This window comes from Mobula birostris, chromosome 1, assembly GCF_030028105.1.
Source record: "Mobula birostris isolate sMobBir1 chromosome 1, sMobBir1.hap1, whole genome shotgun sequence".
In the NCBI taxonomy this organism is placed as follows: domain Eukaryota; kingdom Metazoa; phylum Chordata; class Chondrichthyes; order Myliobatiformes; family Myliobatidae; genus Mobula; species Mobula birostris.
This window is the reverse complement of record NC_092370.1, coordinates 204,425,750-204,445,533: the sequence shown is the minus strand read 5'-3', so window position 1 is coordinate 204,445,533 and position 19,784 is coordinate 204,425,750. Positions and strand designations below refer to the sequence as shown.

The 19,784-nt window shown below is 42.4% G+C and overlaps 1 protein-coding gene across 1 annotated transcript in view; it reads right to left on the bottom strand.

The window, feature by feature from the left end:
* The window catches only part of LOC140203413 (uncharacterized), a 103,807-nt gene that overhangs the window by 44,441 nt on the left and 39,582 nt on the right, over positions 1-19,784 (bottom strand). Inside the window, exon 6 of the mRNA XM_072269477.1 lies at positions 12,246-12,412. Within this exon, the coding sequence (XP_072125578.1) occupies positions 12,246-12,412 (167 nt within the window). The remainder of the gene's footprint in view (positions 1-12,245; positions 12,413-19,784) is intronic.

Here is a 19,784-nt window from a genome sequence, read left to right as displayed (position 1 = left end):
ATGGGCAACGAAATGGCAGATGGAATACGGTGTCAGGAAATGTATGGTCATGCACTTTAGGTGAAAAAATGAAAGGGTTAGCTAGTTTCTAAATGGAAAGAAAATACAAAAAGAGATGCAAAAGGACTTGGAAGTCCATGTGCAAGAGTCCCTAAAGGTTAATTTGTAAGTTGATTCTGTGATGGGGAAGGCAAGTGCAATGTTAGCATTCATTTCAAGAGGAATAGAATATAAAAGTAAGGATGTAACTTTATAAAGATATGGTGAGGCCTCACTGGGAGTATTGTGAGCAGGTTTGGGCCCCTCATCTTTAAAAAGAGACGTGCTGAAAATGGAGAGGGTTCAAAGGAGATTCCCGAAAATGATTCCAGGATTGAATGGTTTGTCATCTGAAGAGAGGTTTTGATGGCTCTAGGCCTGTATTCACAAGAATTCAGAAGAATTAGGGGTGACTAAATTCAGCTTAATGATTAAATTTGGCTTTTTTGACACTGATCAACAGAAAAAGACTTTTTCATGTCAAGGTGAAAACAAATCTCTACAAAGTGATCTAAATTAATTACAAATATAAAACACAATATAATTGATTGCATAAGTATTCACCCCCTTTAATATGACACACCAAATCATCACTGCTGCAGACAATTGGTTTTAGAAATCACATCTTAGTTAAATGGTTATCACCTGTGTGCAGTCATGTTTCAATAGATTGTAATAAAAATACACCTGTATCTGGAAGGTTCACCCGCTGCTAAGTCAGTATCCTGGCAAAACTATACATGAAGATACAGGAACTCTCCAAACAACTCCATGAAAGGATTATTGAAAAGTACAAGTCAGGAGATGGATACAAGAAAATTTCAGTCACTGAATATTCCTTGGGTACAGTTAAGTCAATCATCAAGAAATGGAAAGAATATGGCACAGCTGTAAATCTGCCTAGAGCAGGCCATCCTCAAAAACGGAGTGACCATGCAAGAAGGGGACTCGTGAGGTACGCTACCAGGAGACCTATGGCAACCCTAGAGTTTCGAGCTTCAGTGTCTGAGATGGGAGAGACTACACATACAGTAACTTCTGCCCATGTGCTTCACCAGTCACAGATTTATGGGAGAGTGGTAAAGAGAAAGCACTGCTGAAAAAAAAACTCACATTAAATCTCAGCTAGGATTTGCCAGAAGGCATATGGGGGGACTCTGAAGTCAGCTGGAAGAGGGTTCCAGTGTCTGATGAAACCAAAATTGAGATTTATAGCTATCAGTCTAAACACTAACATCACACATCATCAAAAACACACCATCCCTACTGTAAAGCATGGTGGTGGGTGCATCATGCTGTGGGAATGAATACAGGAAAATACAGGGAAATCCTGGAGGAAAACCTGATGCAGTCTGCAAGAAATCTACAATTTGGGAGATTTGTTTTCTAGCAGGATAATGACCCTAAGCATAAAGCCAAAGCTACACGGGCATGGCTTAAAAACAACGAAGTTAATGTCCTGGTGTGGCTGTCAGAATCCAGATCTCAATCCAGCTGAGAATTTTTGACCGGACCTGAAAAGGGCTGTTCACTCACGATCCCCATGCAACCTGACAGAGCTTGAGCAGTTTTGTAAAGAAGAATGGGGAAGAATTGCAGTATCCAGGTTTGCAAAGCTGATAGAGACCTGTATACACAGACTCAAGGCTTTAATTGCTCCCAAAGGTGCATCTACTAAATATTGACTTGAAGGGGGTGAGTAATTATGCAATTAATTATCTTGTGTTAAACAATTGTAATAAATTTAGATCAATTTGTAGGAATTTGTTTTCACTTTGACATGAAAGAGTTTTTCCTGTTGATCAGTGTCCAAAAAAGCCAAGTTAAATCCACTGTGATTCATTGTTGTGAAACAATAAAACATGAAATCTAAAGGGGTGAATACTTTATATAAATTTATAGGCACTATATATTTAAGGCAGGGGTTGATAGATTCTTGATTGGTCAGGACTTGAAAGGATATGGGGAGAAGGCAGGAGACTGGGGCTGCGAGGAAAATTGGATCAATCACAATGAAATGGTGGAGCAGACTTGATGGGCCAAATAGCTTAATTCTGCTCCTATATCTTATGGTCTTATAATGGCACTCTGGTTCCCATCTGTCTGTAACTATAGTTTAAACCCCACCATGCAGCACTAGTAAACTTTCTTTCTAGGATATTAGTTTCCTTCCAGTTCAGGTGCAAATTTTCTCTTCTGTCCAGGTCCCAGCTTGCCTGGAAGAGAGCCCAGTGATCCAAAAATTTTATGTCCTCCCTCCTACACCAACTCCTTAGCCACATATTAAACTGTATAATCTTCCTATTTCTGGCCTCACTTGCAAGTGGTATGGGTAGCTATCCTGTGATCACAACCCTGGAGGTCCTGCCGTTTTTTAACTTAGCACCTAACTCTCTGAACTCATTTGCAGAAGCTCGCCCCTCTTCCTATCTGTGTCATTGGTACCTTCATGGACATGACTTCTGGCTTTTCACCCTCTGACTTAAGAATGCTGAGGACTTGATCTGAGATGTCTTCAATCCTGACACCTGGGAGGGAACACACTATGGGGGAATCTCATTCTTGTCCGCAGGACCTACTCTCTGTTCCCCTAACTAACAAATCTCCTATCAACACAGCTCACCTCTTTTCCCCCCACCCCTTTGCTTCTGAGTTGCAGAGCCAGAATCAGTGCCAGAGACATGACCAGAGTGATTTTCCTCTGTTAAGTCATCTCTCCCAACAGTACCCTCAACCTGATGTTGAGGGAGATGGCCACAGCGGTACTCTACACTGGCTGTTTAACCCATTCCCCTTCCTGACTGTCACCCAGTTTCCTGTGTCCTGCACCCTGTGTGTAACTATCTCTCTATATGTCCTATCTATCACTCCTCAGCCTCCCAAATGATCTGGAGTTCATCCAGTTTCAGCTCCAACTCATTAACATGGTGCGTTAGAAGCTGCGGCTGGATGGACCTTGCAGGTTTAGGACACTGAAGGTCTCCCTGCCTTCCCACATTCCACAAGAAGAGCATTCCACTATCCTGCCTGGCATTTCTTCTGTTCTAACTGAGCAAATATAAAGAAAGTTAATGGTGGGCTAACTATTGGAGTGGATTCTTAGAGACAGGATTTATGAGCATTTGGAGAAGCATAGAATGATTAGGGATAATCAGCATAGCTTTGTGAGGGCAGGTTATACCACATAAGCCTGATCAAATTCTTTGAGGTGGTGACAAAACCAGTTGACCAATGTAGAGCAGTGGATGGACCATATAGACTTTAGTAAGACATTTGACAACGTTCGCCATGGTAGGGTCATTTAGAAATTCATGAGGTGGGGGATCCAGGGAAACTTGGCTGTGTGGGTTTAGAATTGGTTTACCCATAGAAGCCAGAGGGTGGCAATAGATGGAGAGCATTCTTCCTGAAGGTCAGTAACCATTGATGTTCTGCAGGGATCTGTTCTGAAATCGCTGTTCTTTGTGGGGTTTTTTTAAATGAATGACTTGGATGAGAAAATGGAAGGGTTGGTTAGTAAATCTACAGAAGACACAAAGTTGATGGTGTTGTGGATAGTCTCGAAATTTGTCATAGGTTACAATAGGATATTGATCAAATGCAGAGTTAGACTGAGAAATGGCTGATGCATTTCAATCTGGAAAGGTATGAAGTGATCCACATTGGAAGGTTGAACTTGAAGGCAGAGTACGTACAGGGTTAATGGCAGGATTTTAGTAGTATGGAGGAACAGAGGGATCTTGGTATCCATGTCCATAGATCTCGCAAAGTTGGTTTAAAAAGGCATGTGGTGCATTGGCTTTCATTGGTCAGGGGATTGAGTTCAAAAGCCATGAGGTAATGTTGCTGCTTTATAAAACTCTGCTTACTCTACACTTGGAGTATTGTCACAAACGTGAGAAAGTCTGCAGATGCTGGAAATCCAAAGCAACACAGACAAAGTACTGGAGGAGCTCAGCAGGCCAGGCAGTATCTATGGAAAAGAGTAAACAGTCAATGTTTCGGGCCAAGACCCTTCATGGGGACTGGAAAGAGGAGAAGTCTATCAATGTTCCATTGTAACCTATGACCACTTTCTACATTATCCCCAATACCATCAATTTTGTGTCATCTGCAGAACTTACTAACCCTCCATTTCGCCATCCAAGTCATTCATAAGACTTCTCTTCCCTTCCAGTCCTGATAAATAGTCTCGGCCCAAAACATCGATTGTTTACTGTTTTCCATAGATACTATCTGGCTGCTGAGTTCCTCCAGCATTTTGTGCTTGGAGTATTGCGTCAGTTCTTGTCTGCTCATTATAGGAAGGATGTGGAAACTTTAGCAAGGGTGAAGAGGCGATTTCCCAGAATGATGACTTGATTAGAGAGCACACCTTATGAAGATAGGTTGAGAGAGCTAGGGCCTTTCTCTTTTGAGTGAAGAAGGATGGGGGGGGGGGTGTTTTTATAGAGGTGTATAGGATGATAAGTGATATAGATACAGAGGACAAGCATAGACTTTTTTTTCTCTGGTGGAAATGGCTAATACAAGGGAGCAAAATTTTAAGGTGATTGGAGGAAAATAAAGGGGTAGGTTATTTTATACAGAGAGCAGTGGGTGCATGGAATACGCTGCCAGGGAGATGTCAGAGTCAGACACATTAGGGACATTTAAGAGATTCTTAGATAGGTAAATGGATGGAAAAAAAATAAAGGCCTATGTGGGAGGTAAGGGTTGGATTGATCTTAAAGTAGTTTAAAAGGTCAGCACACCATTGTGGGTTGAAGGGTCTGTACTGTTCTGTATTTTTAACACTGTCAATTTTTGGCTGTTAAGATAATCACAGGATGTGTCTGTCACAATGGCGGGGCATTGGGAGCAAGGGTGGACCCAAATGCAAGACACATCTTGTGAGGTTACTTAGGTTTAGTTTATTGTACGATACCAGGAGAGCAAGACAGAAGCAGGAATAGCGAACAGGATAAGGACCCAGGACTTCGACTAGGCTGGGACCAAGGGTCTGAGCTTGGACTCGGAATCAGCTCCCAGAACTAGAGGAGACATGAAGAAGCTAGGGTATGGACTCCGACCCCAAGACTGGGCAAGGACCCAGTACCTGGGTCTTGCCTCGGGCTCGGACCCCAGAAGCAGGCATAGACATGACATGGGCTAGGGCGAGGAGGAACATGGAAAACAGAGCCTCGGTCTCGGGAAAGCAGGTACATGCAACCATGGACACATACACAGAACAGAGAGCTGGGACCCCTCCTTGGGTACAGGACATAGGGCCGGGACTCATGACCCTCCGCGGGGCAACAGAAAGACGACCTGACTTACCCCACGGAGGCAAGGACAGGACAAGACAAGACACAACTCCCCGTGGGGCACAGCAAGACGGCCAGACTTACCCCATGGAGGCGAGGACAAGACAAGACAAGACCAGCACGAATGAACACCAGACAGTACCTATCTAGCTCTGGTGATGGAACTAGACCGAAATGCAGGCAGGGGCTGCAGACGAGGGCTAGAGGCGAGAGGGGCAGAGAAGGGATTCAGACAAGGGGGTAGGACAGGAATCACAGACCGCCAGGGCCAGGACTTGACTCAGAACCGGGAAGCCGCCAGGTACAGGACTTGACATGGTACTTGAACGCCGCCAGGGCCAGGACTTGACATGGTACTTGAACACCGCCAGGGACAGGACTTGACATGGTACTTGAATGCTGCCGGGGCCAGGACTTGACATGGTACTTGAATGCAGGCCGGAGCCAGGACTTGACTTGGAGCCTCTGGGAACAGTAGACAGCGGTTCTTGATTCCCTCCGGCGGGTTAACTGACGGACCCACCTCAGTAAGGAAACTTTGCAGGCTCGCTTTGGTGAGGTAACTTGACAAGGTTGGTCCGGTGAGGAAAGGCGAATTACTGGCACTCGCTTCGGGCGGAAACTAGGCTTGCTCCGGCTAGATGACATTGGCACGCCGTGACTTTGCAGACGCTCCCACGCCGAACGGCTCAAAGCCGGAGACTATAAACTACTGGTTCAGCCGAGTGCTAATTGCCTCTAATCACTGAAGTCGAGGGACACGGGAAAACAGGGAATCAACGGTCTGAATCGTAACATAAACAGGGTAAACTTAAAGGGACCCCGATCTGGACCATGACAGTGCCCTACCTCAACAACATTAATGCTAAGTGCAGGGAACTCTGAAATGAACTGGAGAAGGGAGGCTTGGACATTTTTACGTAGTCAGCTGCTGTCAGAAAAAACGTAAGCAAACGTCCCCTGCAGACAGAAACAGGTGAATTGATTATGGGGAGCAAGGACATGGCAGACCAATTGAATAATTACTTTGGTTCTGTCTTCACTAAGGAGGACATAAATAATCTTCCAGAAATAGTAGGGGACAGAGGGTCCAGTGAGATGGGGGAACTGAGCGAAATACATGTTAGTAGGGAAGTGGTGTTAGGTAAATTGAAGGGATTGAAGGCAGATAAATCCCCAGGGCCAGATGGTCTGCATCCCAGGGTGCTTAAGGAAGTAGCCCAAGAAATAGTGGATGCATTAGTGATAATTTTTCGAAACTCATTAGATTCTGGACTAGTTCCTGAGGATTGGAGGGTGGCTAATGTAACTCCACTTTTTAAAAAAGGAGGGAGAGAGAAACCGGGGAATTATAGACCGGTTAGCCTAACGTCGGTGGTGGGGAAACTGCTGGAGTCAGTTATCAAGGATGTGATAGCAGCACATTTGGAAAGCGGTGAAATGATCGGACAAAGTCAGCATGGATTTGTGAAAGGAAAATCATGTCTGACGAATCTCATAGAATTTTTTGAGGATGTAACTAGTAGAGTGGATAGGGGAGAACCAGTGGATGTGGTATATTTGGATTTTCAGAAGGCTTTTGACAAGGTCCCACACAGGAGATTAGTGTGCAAACTTAAAGCACACGGTATTGCGGGTAAGGTATTGGTGTGGGTGGAGAGTTGGTTAGCAGACAGGAAGCAAAGAGTGGGAATAAACGGGACCTTTTCAGAATGGCAGGCGGTGACTAGTGGGGTACCGCAAGGCTCAGTGCTGGGACCTCAGTTGTTTACAATATATATTAATGACTTGGATGAGGGAATTAAATGCAGCATCTCCAAGTTTGCGGATGACACGAAGCTGGGTGGCAGTGTTAGCTGTGAGGAGGATGCTAAGAGGATGCAGGGTGACTTGGATAGGTTGGGTGAGTGGGCAAATTCATGGCAGATGCAATTTAATGTGGATAAATGTGAAGTTATCCACTTTGGTGGCAAAAATAGGAAAACAGATTATTATCTGAATGGTGGCCGATTAGGAAAAGGGGAGGTGCAACGAGACCTGGGTGTCATTATACACCAGTCATTGAAAGTAGGCATGCAGGTACAGCAGGCGGTGAAAAAGGCGAATGGTATGCTGGCATTTATAGCGAGAGGATTCGAGTACAGGAGCAAGGAGGTACTACTGCAGTTGTACAAGGCCTTGGTGAGACCACACCTGGAGTATTGTGTGCAGTTTTGGTCCCCTAATCTGAGGAAAGACATCCTTGCCATAGAGGGAGTACAAAGAAGGTTCACCAGATTGATTCCTGGGATGGCAGGACTTTCATATGAAGAAAGACTGGATGAACTGGGCTTGTACTCGTTGGAATTTAGAAGATTGAGGGGGGATCTGATTGAAATGTATAAGATCCTAAAGGGATTGGACAGGCTAGATGCAGGAAGATTGTTCCCGATGTTGGGGAAGTTCAGAACGAGGGGCCACAGTTTGAGGATAGAGGGGAAGCCTTTTAGGACCGAGATTAGGAAAAACTTCTTCACACAGAGAGTGGTGAATCTGTGGAATTCTCTGCCACAGGAAACAGTTGAGGCCAGTTCATTGGCTATATTTAAGAGGGAGTTAGATATGGCCCTTGTGGCTACGGGGGTCAGGGGGTATGGAGGGAAGGCTGGGGCGGGGCTCTGAGTTGGATGATCAGCCATGATCATAATAAATGGCGGTGCAGGCTCGAAGGGCCGAATGGCCTACTCCTGCACCTATTTTCTATGTATATTTCTATGTATGTTTCTATGTAAATATCAGTGGACAACTAGCCACCTCTCTGCTGCATTAACAAGGAATATACATTATGTTTTAGAACAAATCAAGGCAATGGCATAAAAAGCTGCAAGTTTCCTTTACTGCATAGATATGGAAAACTAAATGAAATCCTCGGTGAACTTTATTTTTTGTTAAAAGAAAACTAGGCACTGAATAGAACCTATATACAGCAGCAGTAATCAATTTCACTACTAAATGTGGATAATTGAAAATCCAGAGATCTCCAGTAATTGCTTCAATCACAAGGTGATATTTTGCAAGAGAAATAGGTCTTCAGTCCACATTTATTCTGGAATTCTGTCAGCAAAATACTAATTATTTTAAGCAGTAATTTTTGGAACGCATCTACTTGTATTGCTTAATTTGGATAACAAATATGCAGATGAAGGAATGCAGATCGTCAAATAATGACATAACAGCTTTGTCAAATTGGACTGCATGTGCATGTTTAACACAGTAAATCTAACACATTCTTTTGAAATCAAACCCCCTTCAGCTGAGAGTCAAAGTCTAACATCCGGAACATGTTGTAAACTTTAGGGGGTCCCTTGTGCTAGTCACAGGAAAAATACAGAAACTGCTGGAAACATTGAACAGATCACATAACATCAACAAACAGGGAACATAGGAATCAGAAGCTGGAGCGAGATGCTCCACTATTCAGCAAGATCATTGGTGATATGATAGTAACTTGCTTATCAAGAATCTAACTGCCTCTGTCTTAAAATAGCCAAAGACTGTTTTCACTCCCCTTTGAAGGAAACTGTTCCAGGGACTCGTGGCCTGCTGAGAGAGAATAAAAATCACCTCAACTATTTCAAATAAGTGACCACTTATTTTAAAATGATGATCCTTTAAATCCAGGTGTGCCATGAGAACCTTCTCCACACTCACTCCATCAAAACCCTTCGGGACTTTATATGCTCCAGTCTTCTCTTGTTTTTCTGAATTCCACCAGATATAAACCTAGATTATTGAATATTTTCCTCATAAACACATCCACTCATTCCAGATATCAGTTTAGCAACTCTTCTTTGATCCATTTCCAATCAACTTATATTCTTAAATAAGGAGACCAGTACTCCCTTAAGTGAAATTGCATTTCTTGGTCAAAGCCCATTTAGTTTGACTCTAACTCCTCCAAAATATAATAGTATCCCTGGTGCACCTAATTATGGTATTTGTGATGTCTCTACGTCAAGTAGCACTGGGCAGGCATTTTCAGACTGCTGACACAGTGATGAAATTATATCTGAAATACCTAGTGCAAAGCTGAAACCAGAAGCACAAGGCTTGGAAATTTAGTGTAGGTAACATTGTAATAAAAACGTAGAATTTTTATTTCAAACTTGTGGTAATTCCCAAATTTCTGCTAACTGCTTCCCCCTCCCCATTCCTTTTCCAGCTTTTTTCTTTTCTCTCTCTTCCTGATACAACTGGCCTCATTACCCTACCTTTTCTTCCCCACGCCATCTTCCCACCCCCACACGTTCCTCCCACTAGTTCCCTTCACCACCTCCCTCCTTCTATTCCATGCTACATCTTCTTCAATCAGATTGCATCATCTTCAACTCTTTGTCACTTCCATCTATCACCTTCTTGTTTGGGACAATATTCCTACTCGCGCTCTCACTCTCTACCTATTGCTCTTCTCACCTGGATCCACCTAGCACCTGCCAGCTCCTTGGTCCGACCCTTCCCTCCAACTTTTTATACTGGTTAACTGACTTCTTTCTTACACTCCATAAGAGATGTCTCATTCTGAAATGCTGACTGTCCATTTCCCTCCATAAATGTTGTTTGACCCACTGACTTCCTTCAGCACTTTGAGTGTTGCTTCAGGTTCCACCATTTACAGTTTGTGTCTCGGATTTGGTGTCTTCGGAGAAGACTTGATGGGCTGAATGGCCTATACCTGCTCCTATGTTAATGATCTTTATGGTTACAATTGTACAGAGAGGCAATACCTGGAGTATTCTACACAATTTTGCCTCCTTATCTTTGGACTGCCTCCAACAGTCCAAAGGAGATTAACCAGGTTAATTCCTGGAATGAGAGGGTTGTCATAGAAACATAGAAAACCTACAGCACAATACAGGCCTTTCAGCCCACAATGCTGTGCTGAACATGTACTTACTTTAGAAATTACCGAGGGTTACCCATAGCCCTCTATTTTTCTAAGCTCCATGTGTCTATCCACCAGTCTCTTAAAAGACCCTATTGTATCCACCTCCACCACTGTCGCCGGCAGCCCATTTCACGTACTCACCACTCTCTGCGTTTCTAAAAAAAAAACTTACCCCTGACATTTCCTGTGTACCTACTTCTAAGCAGCTTAAAACTGTGCCCCCTATTAAAACTAAACAGTTTGTATTTATATTCTTTGGCATTTAGAAGAATGAAGGGTGACATTATTAAGACATATAAGATCTTGACGGGGCATAACAAGGTAGATGTTGAGATGTTTTCACTAATGGGAGAGTCTTAAACTAGAGAATATAATCATAAGATATGGGGATTGTCATGTTAAAGATGTCTTAATTTATTTTCACAAAGGGTAATGAATCTCTGATATCCTCTTTCCCAGAGGGTTGCTGGAGGCAGTTATTTAGGGTGGAGGTAGATTTTTTTTTTGAAATATTGAGGAATTGATGGCTATGAGGAACTGGTGTGGAAGAGGAGCTGAGCCCAGCATTGATTAGCCATGGAGTTAGCTGAATGGCAGGGCAGGCTTGAGGGGCCAGTTAGAATACTGCTGTTTGTGTGTGTGTGTGTGTGTGTGTGTGTGTGTGTGTGTGTGTGTGTGTGTGTTTTGTTTTCTTTTGTAAATTTCCTTTTACTACTGGAAACACTTGTTTTTACATTAAACCTCAAATTGGCCAGATTGGTCTGTTGGATACTGTTCATTTTAAACATCCTTTTTGATTTTGGGAGCTGAGACCAGACTAAAGGAAAGAGGTGATGATGAGTGTTGCCAGTAAACTCAATTACCCTAAATTATTAATAATACATGAGTGTTGTTTTGTTCTAAATTTGAGTTGGATACCCACTTGACCCAGCATTTCAGGGCGCTTGCTTGTGTACAAATAATAAGACTTTGAAACCTTTGAACTTAATCCTCTTGTAAATCCTTTAACTGCTCATATATTTCTCCCTCTCCTTTTCCAGTCAAATTATTGAGACTTCCCTACTGCTCTTTCAGCAATTTTTCCCAGTAGCTGGCTCACTACACTGACCACTTCTGAAACAATTGATCCTTCACTCCATGAAAACATCTTTGTTCGTCACCCATAGGATCAAACCCTCCTCCAACTGTTTCAGGCAAAATAAACCTGAAGAAACTACTGTATGTGAATAAATGACAACATTTTATTTAACCAGTAAACTTAGCTTTTAAACATTGAAACATCTTAAGACCTTATCAGAACATTCATTTAGAAAATGAAAATACCAAGAACCTGAGGACCTATTCTTTTTGTAAAGCTGGCCCAACTATTATGGATGGATTATAATTAGGTTTAACCTTACCTTCCACAGAACTGGCATGATGTGTAATATAATGTACTCTTTGAACTATTAATAGTTCTAGCCATTTTAAATGATTTTATATTGTTCATTTTCATTAATTATCTTGTCACTGTAGATTTTACAAAATATGGGAATGGGATTAAAAGGTATTAGTTAAAATAAGATATAAAGTAGATTAAATAGACTGAATGGCTCTTGGATTAAAGTTCTCGCCAAAGGCATTAACTAGTGGAATACTAAATGGGTTTGTTCTACTTATGATTTTATCACTTGCTGTCTAATGGAATCCTGAACATGAATAGTCCATCCATACCCTTTAAATACAGTAAAGATAACTGATGATATGTACATGTGAGAATGGAAATGATATGATAATTATTTTAACATTGTGAATGTGTTGTCTGCATACCTGCTGCCAATTCACTTTCTCTCAATGTCTCTTCTTTCCAGTAATACAAGTATTATAAACTGCATGAAAATTATTCTTAATTGCATTGATGAAAGTAAGTTTTTAAGAAAATAATACTGTCAATGTACATAGAAAATATTTGATTTGTTACAAAAATATAAGCTTACCACTGACTTCGTTCCTTTCCCGTCAATAGACTCCAATTCAATAGAGCTGGGTATTCTTCGTTTCAGGCAATATTGCATTTTGTATGGTTCAGAATACTGCAAAATCTTGAGTGCATCTTCATACTTAACATTGTCAAAATAAATTGTAGCACTGATAAGTTGATCACCTGATGGAAAACAAAACCATAAAGTTTGGTGATAGGATCATGAAATGAATTAAAAACTTTCTGTATCTTTGGCAATTTTCCTTAATTAAGGTATAATACATCTGTTAATCTATTCACCAATTTTGGGGATGTGGTAAGAAACTGGAGCTCTTGGGGGAAGTCCATGCAGTTTCGTAGACAATGCACAAATTCCACATAGATGGCACCAGAAGTTGGGATTGAAGCGATTTCAGTGGAGTTGTGAGGCAATAGCATTACCTGCTGCAACACTATGCTGCCCCATGAAGATGATGGCTGGTTCAAAAATTTCTTTTATTTGAGAGGTGACTGGTGAGACCTCACTTGGAGTACTGTGGGCAGTTTTGGTCTCCTTATTTAAGAAAGGATGTGCTGACGTTGGAGAGGGTACAGAGAAGATTCACTGGAATGATTCCGGGAATGAGAGGGTTAACATATGAGGAACGTTTGTCCGCTCTTCGACTGTATTCCTTGGAGTTTCGAAGAATAAGGGGAGACCTTATAGAAACATTTCGAATGTTGAAAGGCATGGACAGTGTGGATGTGGCAAAGTTGTTTCCCATGATGGGGTAGTCTAGTACGAGAGGGCATGACTTAAGGATTGAAGGGTGCCCATTCAGAACAGAAATGTGAAGAAATTTTTTTAGCTAGAGGGTGGTGAATCTATGGAACTTGCTGCCACGGGCAGCAGTGGAGGCCAAGTCATTGGGTGTATTTAAGGCAGAGATCGATAGGTATCTGAGTAGCCAGGGCATCAAAGGTTATGGTGAGAAGGCGGGGGAGTGGGACTAAATGGGAGAATGGATCAGCTCATGATAAAATGGCGGAGCAGACTCAATGGGCCGAATGGCCAACTTCTGCTCCTTTGTCTTATGGTCTTATGGTCTTATGGACTAAGAATCAAACAAGTCTGAGTTGGACTGAAATTGCATGACACCAGATATTTATTTCCATATATTTTATGTTGAATTCATTTTCTTAGTCATGTAGTATCTTATCGCTATTAAATCAGACTTTGATTTACCTACCACCTCACCAGCCTCCGGGTCCAATATATAATTCTCCGTAACTTCTGCCACCTCCAACAGGATCCCACCACCAAGCACATCTTTCCCTCCCCCAACCTTTCTGCTTTCCACAGGGATCGCTCCCTACGCGACTCTCTTGTCCATTCGTTGTCCCCCACCCCATTCCCTCCCACCAATTTCCCTCCCAGCACTTATCCTCGTAATCGGAACAAGTGCTACACATGCCCTTACACTTCCTCCTTCACAACCATTCAGGGCCCCAGACAGTCCTTCCAGCTGAGGCGACATTTCACCTGTGAGTCGGCTGGTGTGATATACTGTCTCCGGTGCTCCCGATGCGGCCTTCTATATATTGGCGAGACCCAACGCAGGCTGGGAGACCATTTCACTGAACACCAACGCTTTGTCCGCCGGAGAAAGCAGGATCTCCCAGTGGCCACACATTTTAATTCCACTGTGGTGACCCACTTTCTACGCAGGCGAACCAGTTCACAAAATGGCGCATGCGTCGGCAGAGAGGCCAGCCCCAAAATGACGCTGGGCCTTGTTCTTCACCAGCAAGGGGAGGAAGCCCGCACGCAGGAAGAGACTTTTGTAAGCACCCCTGATATCATTTCTGCCTGGAGAGGGCGGGAACGGAACTGCGTAAAAGCCAGTGCCACGAAGTTTGAATAAACTAGTCTCAAGTGCAACTTACAGACTGCGTGTCATTATTTCTAGCTCTGTGTGTAGCACATCGCTACACCATGTCTCATTCCCATTCTGATCTGTCTATCCATGGCCTCCTCTACTGTCAAGAAGAAGCCACACTCAGGTTAGAGGAACAACACCTTATACTCCAACCTGATGGCACGAACATTGACTTCTCTAACTTCCGTTAATGCCCCTCCTCCCCTCTTACCCCATCCCTTATTATTATTATTTATATTTTCCCCCTTTCTCTTTTTTTTCTTCCTCTCTTTTTTCTCCCTCTGTCCCTCTCACTATAACTCCTTGCCATCACCATCTTCGTCTGGTGCTCCTCTCCTCCCGTCCCATGATCCTCTCCCTTCTCCAGCCTTGTATCCCTTTTGCCAATCAATTTTCCAGCTCTTAGCTCCATCCTTCCCCCTCGTCTTCTTCTATCATTTCGGATCTCCCCCTCCCCTTCCTATTTTCAAATCTCTTACTATCTCTTCTTTCAGTAAGTCCTGACAAAGGGTCTCGGCCTGAAACGTTGACTGTACCTTTTCCTATAGATGCTGCCTGGCCTGCTGCATTCCACCAGCATTTTGTGTGTGTTGCTTTGATTTCTGGTGCAGTTACAGAGCTGTATACTTAACTACCGATGATGATGATACTTAAAAATAATCAATTCAATACATATCACTTTATGGAATTTATAGAGAACATATGTAACATTGTATAAATGTAATATATTCTATGACTAAGTAAAATGCACTGGTCATAGAATCAGTAAGGTATGAGAGGAAGCTTTTCTGCCCATCAAGTCCAGCTGCTTGTAAGGCAATCCAGTAGTGCATGAAGCAAGTTCCAAATTACAATTATCTTATGCATAAAAAAAGTCTTTGTTTTCTCACATCCCATTGTACATTGTGCTCATCTTTGAATCTATGTCCTCTAGTTCTTGAACTATTTATTACTGACAACTTCATTTCAAATCAGTTTCGGCAAAGAGAAACAATCCCAACTTCTCCTGCAATTTTGTTATTTTTGAATGCACACACTATACAGCTAAGGTAGATGATTTTGTAGACACAATTAGAGTTTGGCAGATATGACATCCTAAGCATCACTGAGTTGTGGGTGAAAGAAGATCATAGTTAGGAGCTTAACATTTAAGGGTGCACTGTGTATCAAAAGGACAGGCAGGAAGGCAGAGGGAGTAGGGTGTTTCTGTTGGTAAAAAATTAAATCAAATCCTTGAAGAGGACACAAAGGATCAGAAGATGTAGAATCCTTGCGGGCAGAATTAAGAAACAGCAAGGGTAAAAAGATCCTGTTGTGAGTTATACAGGATTCAAATAGTAGCCAGGATGTGGAATACAAATTAAAATAGGAGATAGAAAAGGCAACGTTGTGGTGAGGAATGGCAATTTCAATATGCAAGTACACTGGAAAATTCAGCTTGATGCTGGATTCCAAGAAAGGAAATTTGTAGCACTGAGACGAGAAAATCTGCAGATGCTGGAAATCCAAACATACACAAAGTGCTAGTGGAGCTCAGCAGGCCAGGCAGCATCTATGGAAAAATGTAAACAGTCAATGTTCCAAACAGAGACCCTTCATCAGGACTGGGGGGAAAAGAAAATGAGAAGTTGGATCAAGGCAGCAGGGGGAGGGGAGCAAGAGGTACATGGTGATAGGTGGAACTGGGAGGGGGGAGGGGTAAAGTAAAGGACTGGGAAGCTAATAGATGAAAGAGATAAAGGGCTAGAGAAGGGTAGAAAACCAGAAGGAGGCGATGGGCAGGTAAGGATATGAGGTGAGAGAGGGAAACAGCAATGGGGGGGGAAATTACCTCAAAATTCTGGGAATTCCCATTCCCGTTTTCCTGTTTCTCCTATCTCCTGGCCTGCCATCACTTCCCTCTGGTGCACCTTTCCTTTCTCTTTCTTTGATGTGCTATGATTCTATGAATGGGATTGAGAGGAATAATACGAGGGGTGATTGATAAGTTCGTGGCCTAAGGTAGAAGGAGTCAATTTTAGAAAAGCTAGCACATTTATTTTTCCTACATTTACACACTTAGTCCAGTAGTCATGGATCATACGGATCCCTTCTTTGTAGAATTCAACATCTTGGACCTTCGCAAGTGGTCCACAGCAGGGGTGATTGATAAGTTCGTGGCCTAAGGTGGAATAAGAGGAGGAGAAACTTCAAATTTTCTGCAATCAGAGTTGAACTGCACGTGCATATAACAAGAGCTGTATAACTCAACTCCTTCTAGCTTAGGCCACGAACTTATCAATCACCCCTGCTGTGGACCACCTGGAGGTCCAAGATGCTCTCATTATATGCATGTGCAGTTCAATTCTCTCAGTGATAATGCAGAAAGTTTGAAGTTAATAACTCATGTCCTTCTACCCTAGGCCACGAACTTATCAATCACCCCCGCTGCAGACCACTTCTACAAAGAAGGGATCGGTATTCTCCACGACCGCTGGACTAAGTGTGTACATGTAGGAGGGGACTATGTTGAAAAATAAATGTGCTATTGACTCCTCCTACCTTAGGCCATGAAATTATCAATCACCCCTCGTAAATCAGCCATGATAGAATAGTGGGGAAGACTCTGGGTTAAATGGCCTAATTCTGCTCCTGTGTCTTATGGTCTTAAGGTCTTTTGTACCTGAAACTTAAGATCCCAGGATCTATTTAATTGAAGAAAGAATCAAGAAATTTTATTACCATGTCGTAGTCCATGCAACTTTACATATAAAAGAAAGCATTTGAATTACTCAGCACTCAAGTCACATAATGGACTTCAGAAAAGTTTCTGGAGCAACAGATGGAGCTTGGAATTTTTTTGTCCAGTAAAACTGTGATGACTGAATTCTTGCATATATTCAAAGATGAGCTAGTCTTTTCATCTTGTTGGAGGAACCTAGGAATACGGAGATGGGCAGGAAAATGGACCAGAGAAGTCGACTCATCCATGATCTTACAGTGGGGGGAAAAAAGGGGGTTAAGAGGGAAAATAACTAGCCATGGTTGAATGGTGGGGCAGATTTTATGGGCCAAATGGACTAATATTGCTCCTATATTTTATGGTCTTATGAAAAATGCTCAAGAGACTGAATTGCCTCTATTCCTATTATAGTCATAGTACATTTACACATAAATTTATTTTTATTTAATATTTTTCTGTAATATTTCAACAACTGTTTTCGGCATTAGTCTTGCAGTTTTATGCTAGCATTTAAGTTATTCATCTGAAGTAATTTCTATGGGAATTTTAGCAGATATACTAATCTATTTTAAAATATACTTGCAGTGGTATAAGACACTGGTGAAGCTACACCTGGATTATTGTGCACAGATTTGGTCACCTTGTTATAGGAAAGATATCATTAAACTAAAAAGATGGCAAAGAAGATTTACAAGGATGTTACCAAGTCTCAAGGGAGACTGAGTAGATGACTTTATAGAGATGTATAAAATTATGAAGGGCCTAGATAGGGTGAAGATACATAGTTTTTTTACCAAGGTACAGTGGTGTTTATATGAAACAATCTGTCAGAAAGCAGTTAAGTCAGGTTCAATAACAACATTTTTTTAAAAACGGATGAAATAAATGGTTTGGAAGTATATGCTGTGAGGTGAGGTGAGGGCTGCCGTTGGTCAGAGTTAACCATGTATATTGTATCCAAGCTGTCCAGATATGCGAGCCTGGGCAGTACGATATGGAGAGCAAGCTGTTGCCCATGTAGCAAGCTCCCCCTCTCCACGCATCTGATGAACCTAAAGGAACGGCAGAGACCAATCGAGTCTGGTACCACCAGTAAGCATTGAACACAATGTAGGGCTGCCTTGGGGATTCCAGCTCCGGATTTTTCCCTTGGGGGTCTACTCCGGAAGCCTTCCCCATGAGTGTGTAAAGCCGCAAGGTAGTGGAGGTTTGAGATCAGTGTTTTCCTTCTCCTCGATGAGCTGACAACCACAGCTGACAAGCCCCATCTGCCCGGTGACTGGTTTTAAGGCGCTAGTAACCTGCCTTTTCCCCTTCTCCTGTCTGTAGAAACAGTTCCGCCGGGCTTAGTAGCTAAGCCACACATGAAGGCCAGGAGCAGGATTTGATTATTAGAGGCTATTTGAGGTGCCCACCATTGGGAGCATCTAATAACTTGTCCGGTTACCACCCCTGACTATCATAACCTTAATGTAAGTGCTAAACAAGGACAAATGGGACTTGCTTAGGTGGGCACTCTGCGTTTGGCTGAAGAGCCTGTTTCCATGCTGTTTTCCTTTATGACCCGTTCAAATGATGGCTCATGACTTTGATGTTAGCAAGACATCAGCTGGGTTCGGCCATATAGTGTCCATGGGTGCGTGGTAGCATAGCATACAGTGCCAGTGACTTGGGTTCAATTTTTCCACTGTCTGCAAAGAGTTTGTACATTCTCTCCCTGACTGTGTGGATTTCTTCTGGGTGCCCTAGTTTCCTCCCACATTCCAAAGATGTACCGGTTAGTAGGTTAAGTGATCACAGGTGTAATTGGGCTCCACGGACTCATTGGGCTGAAACGGTCTACTACTATGCTGTGCCTCTAAGTAAATAATTAATTAGGTATCTATTTAGTGGGATGATATCTGATCTTCAGTATTACTCCATGCACCCAATGCCCCAATTTCTTAATGGTTTAAGTTATCAAAATTCTATCCACATCAGCTTTGCAATTACCAGTTGTTTCACCATTTGCCTTGTGCTAAAAGGTGTTGGAAACGTTAACTATATTTCACTTGTACAAGTGTTTCTTAGCTTCTGAATGCTTTGCCTTTACTTCTTTGTATTATACCTTTATCCATCCTATCAACTTCCCTTAATGTCTTGAAAGCTTTGATCAAATTATGGCCTTTATTTCAATCATTGTTGAGATCCAGTGAAATCCTGATTTGCACAACATATCCCTGTAGTTCAACCTTTGAAGACTTAATAAATAAACACTATTCCCTTCAAGGTCATTATATCCTTCCTGTGCTTTGGTGCCCAGGCTACTCATAGTACAGATGTTAATGGCCTAATCTGCAAAATAATTTGCTTTGTTGATTATTTTTGTATGTATCTGAGAGATTTTATTCACCTATATTCATGGATGCCTAATTATCTTTCGATCACCATTGTTCTAGCATTTAGAACATTAAAGAGTACAGCATAGGAACAGGCCATGTGGCACATTCTGTTGTGCCGAGCCAGCTAAAAAGCAAATCAAATACACCCAAACACTAATCCCTCCTACCTACACCATGTCCATATCCCTCCATCTTCCTTATATCCATGTGCCTATCCAAGCATCTCTTAAAAGCTTCTAATGTATTCGCCTTTACCAACATACTAGGCAATTCATTCCAGACATCCACGACTGAGTAAAAAAACTTAGACTTCACATCCACCTTGAACCTACCCCCTGTCACCTTCAATGCATGCCCAATGGTATTAGCCATTTCAATCCTGGGAAACAGATACTCTCAGTCCACTCTATGCCTCTCATAATCTTGTAAACCTCTATCAGATCTCACCTCAGCCTCTGACACTCTAGAGAAAACAATCCAGGTTTATCCGGCCTCTTGTGATAGCACATACCCTCTAAACCAGACATCATCCT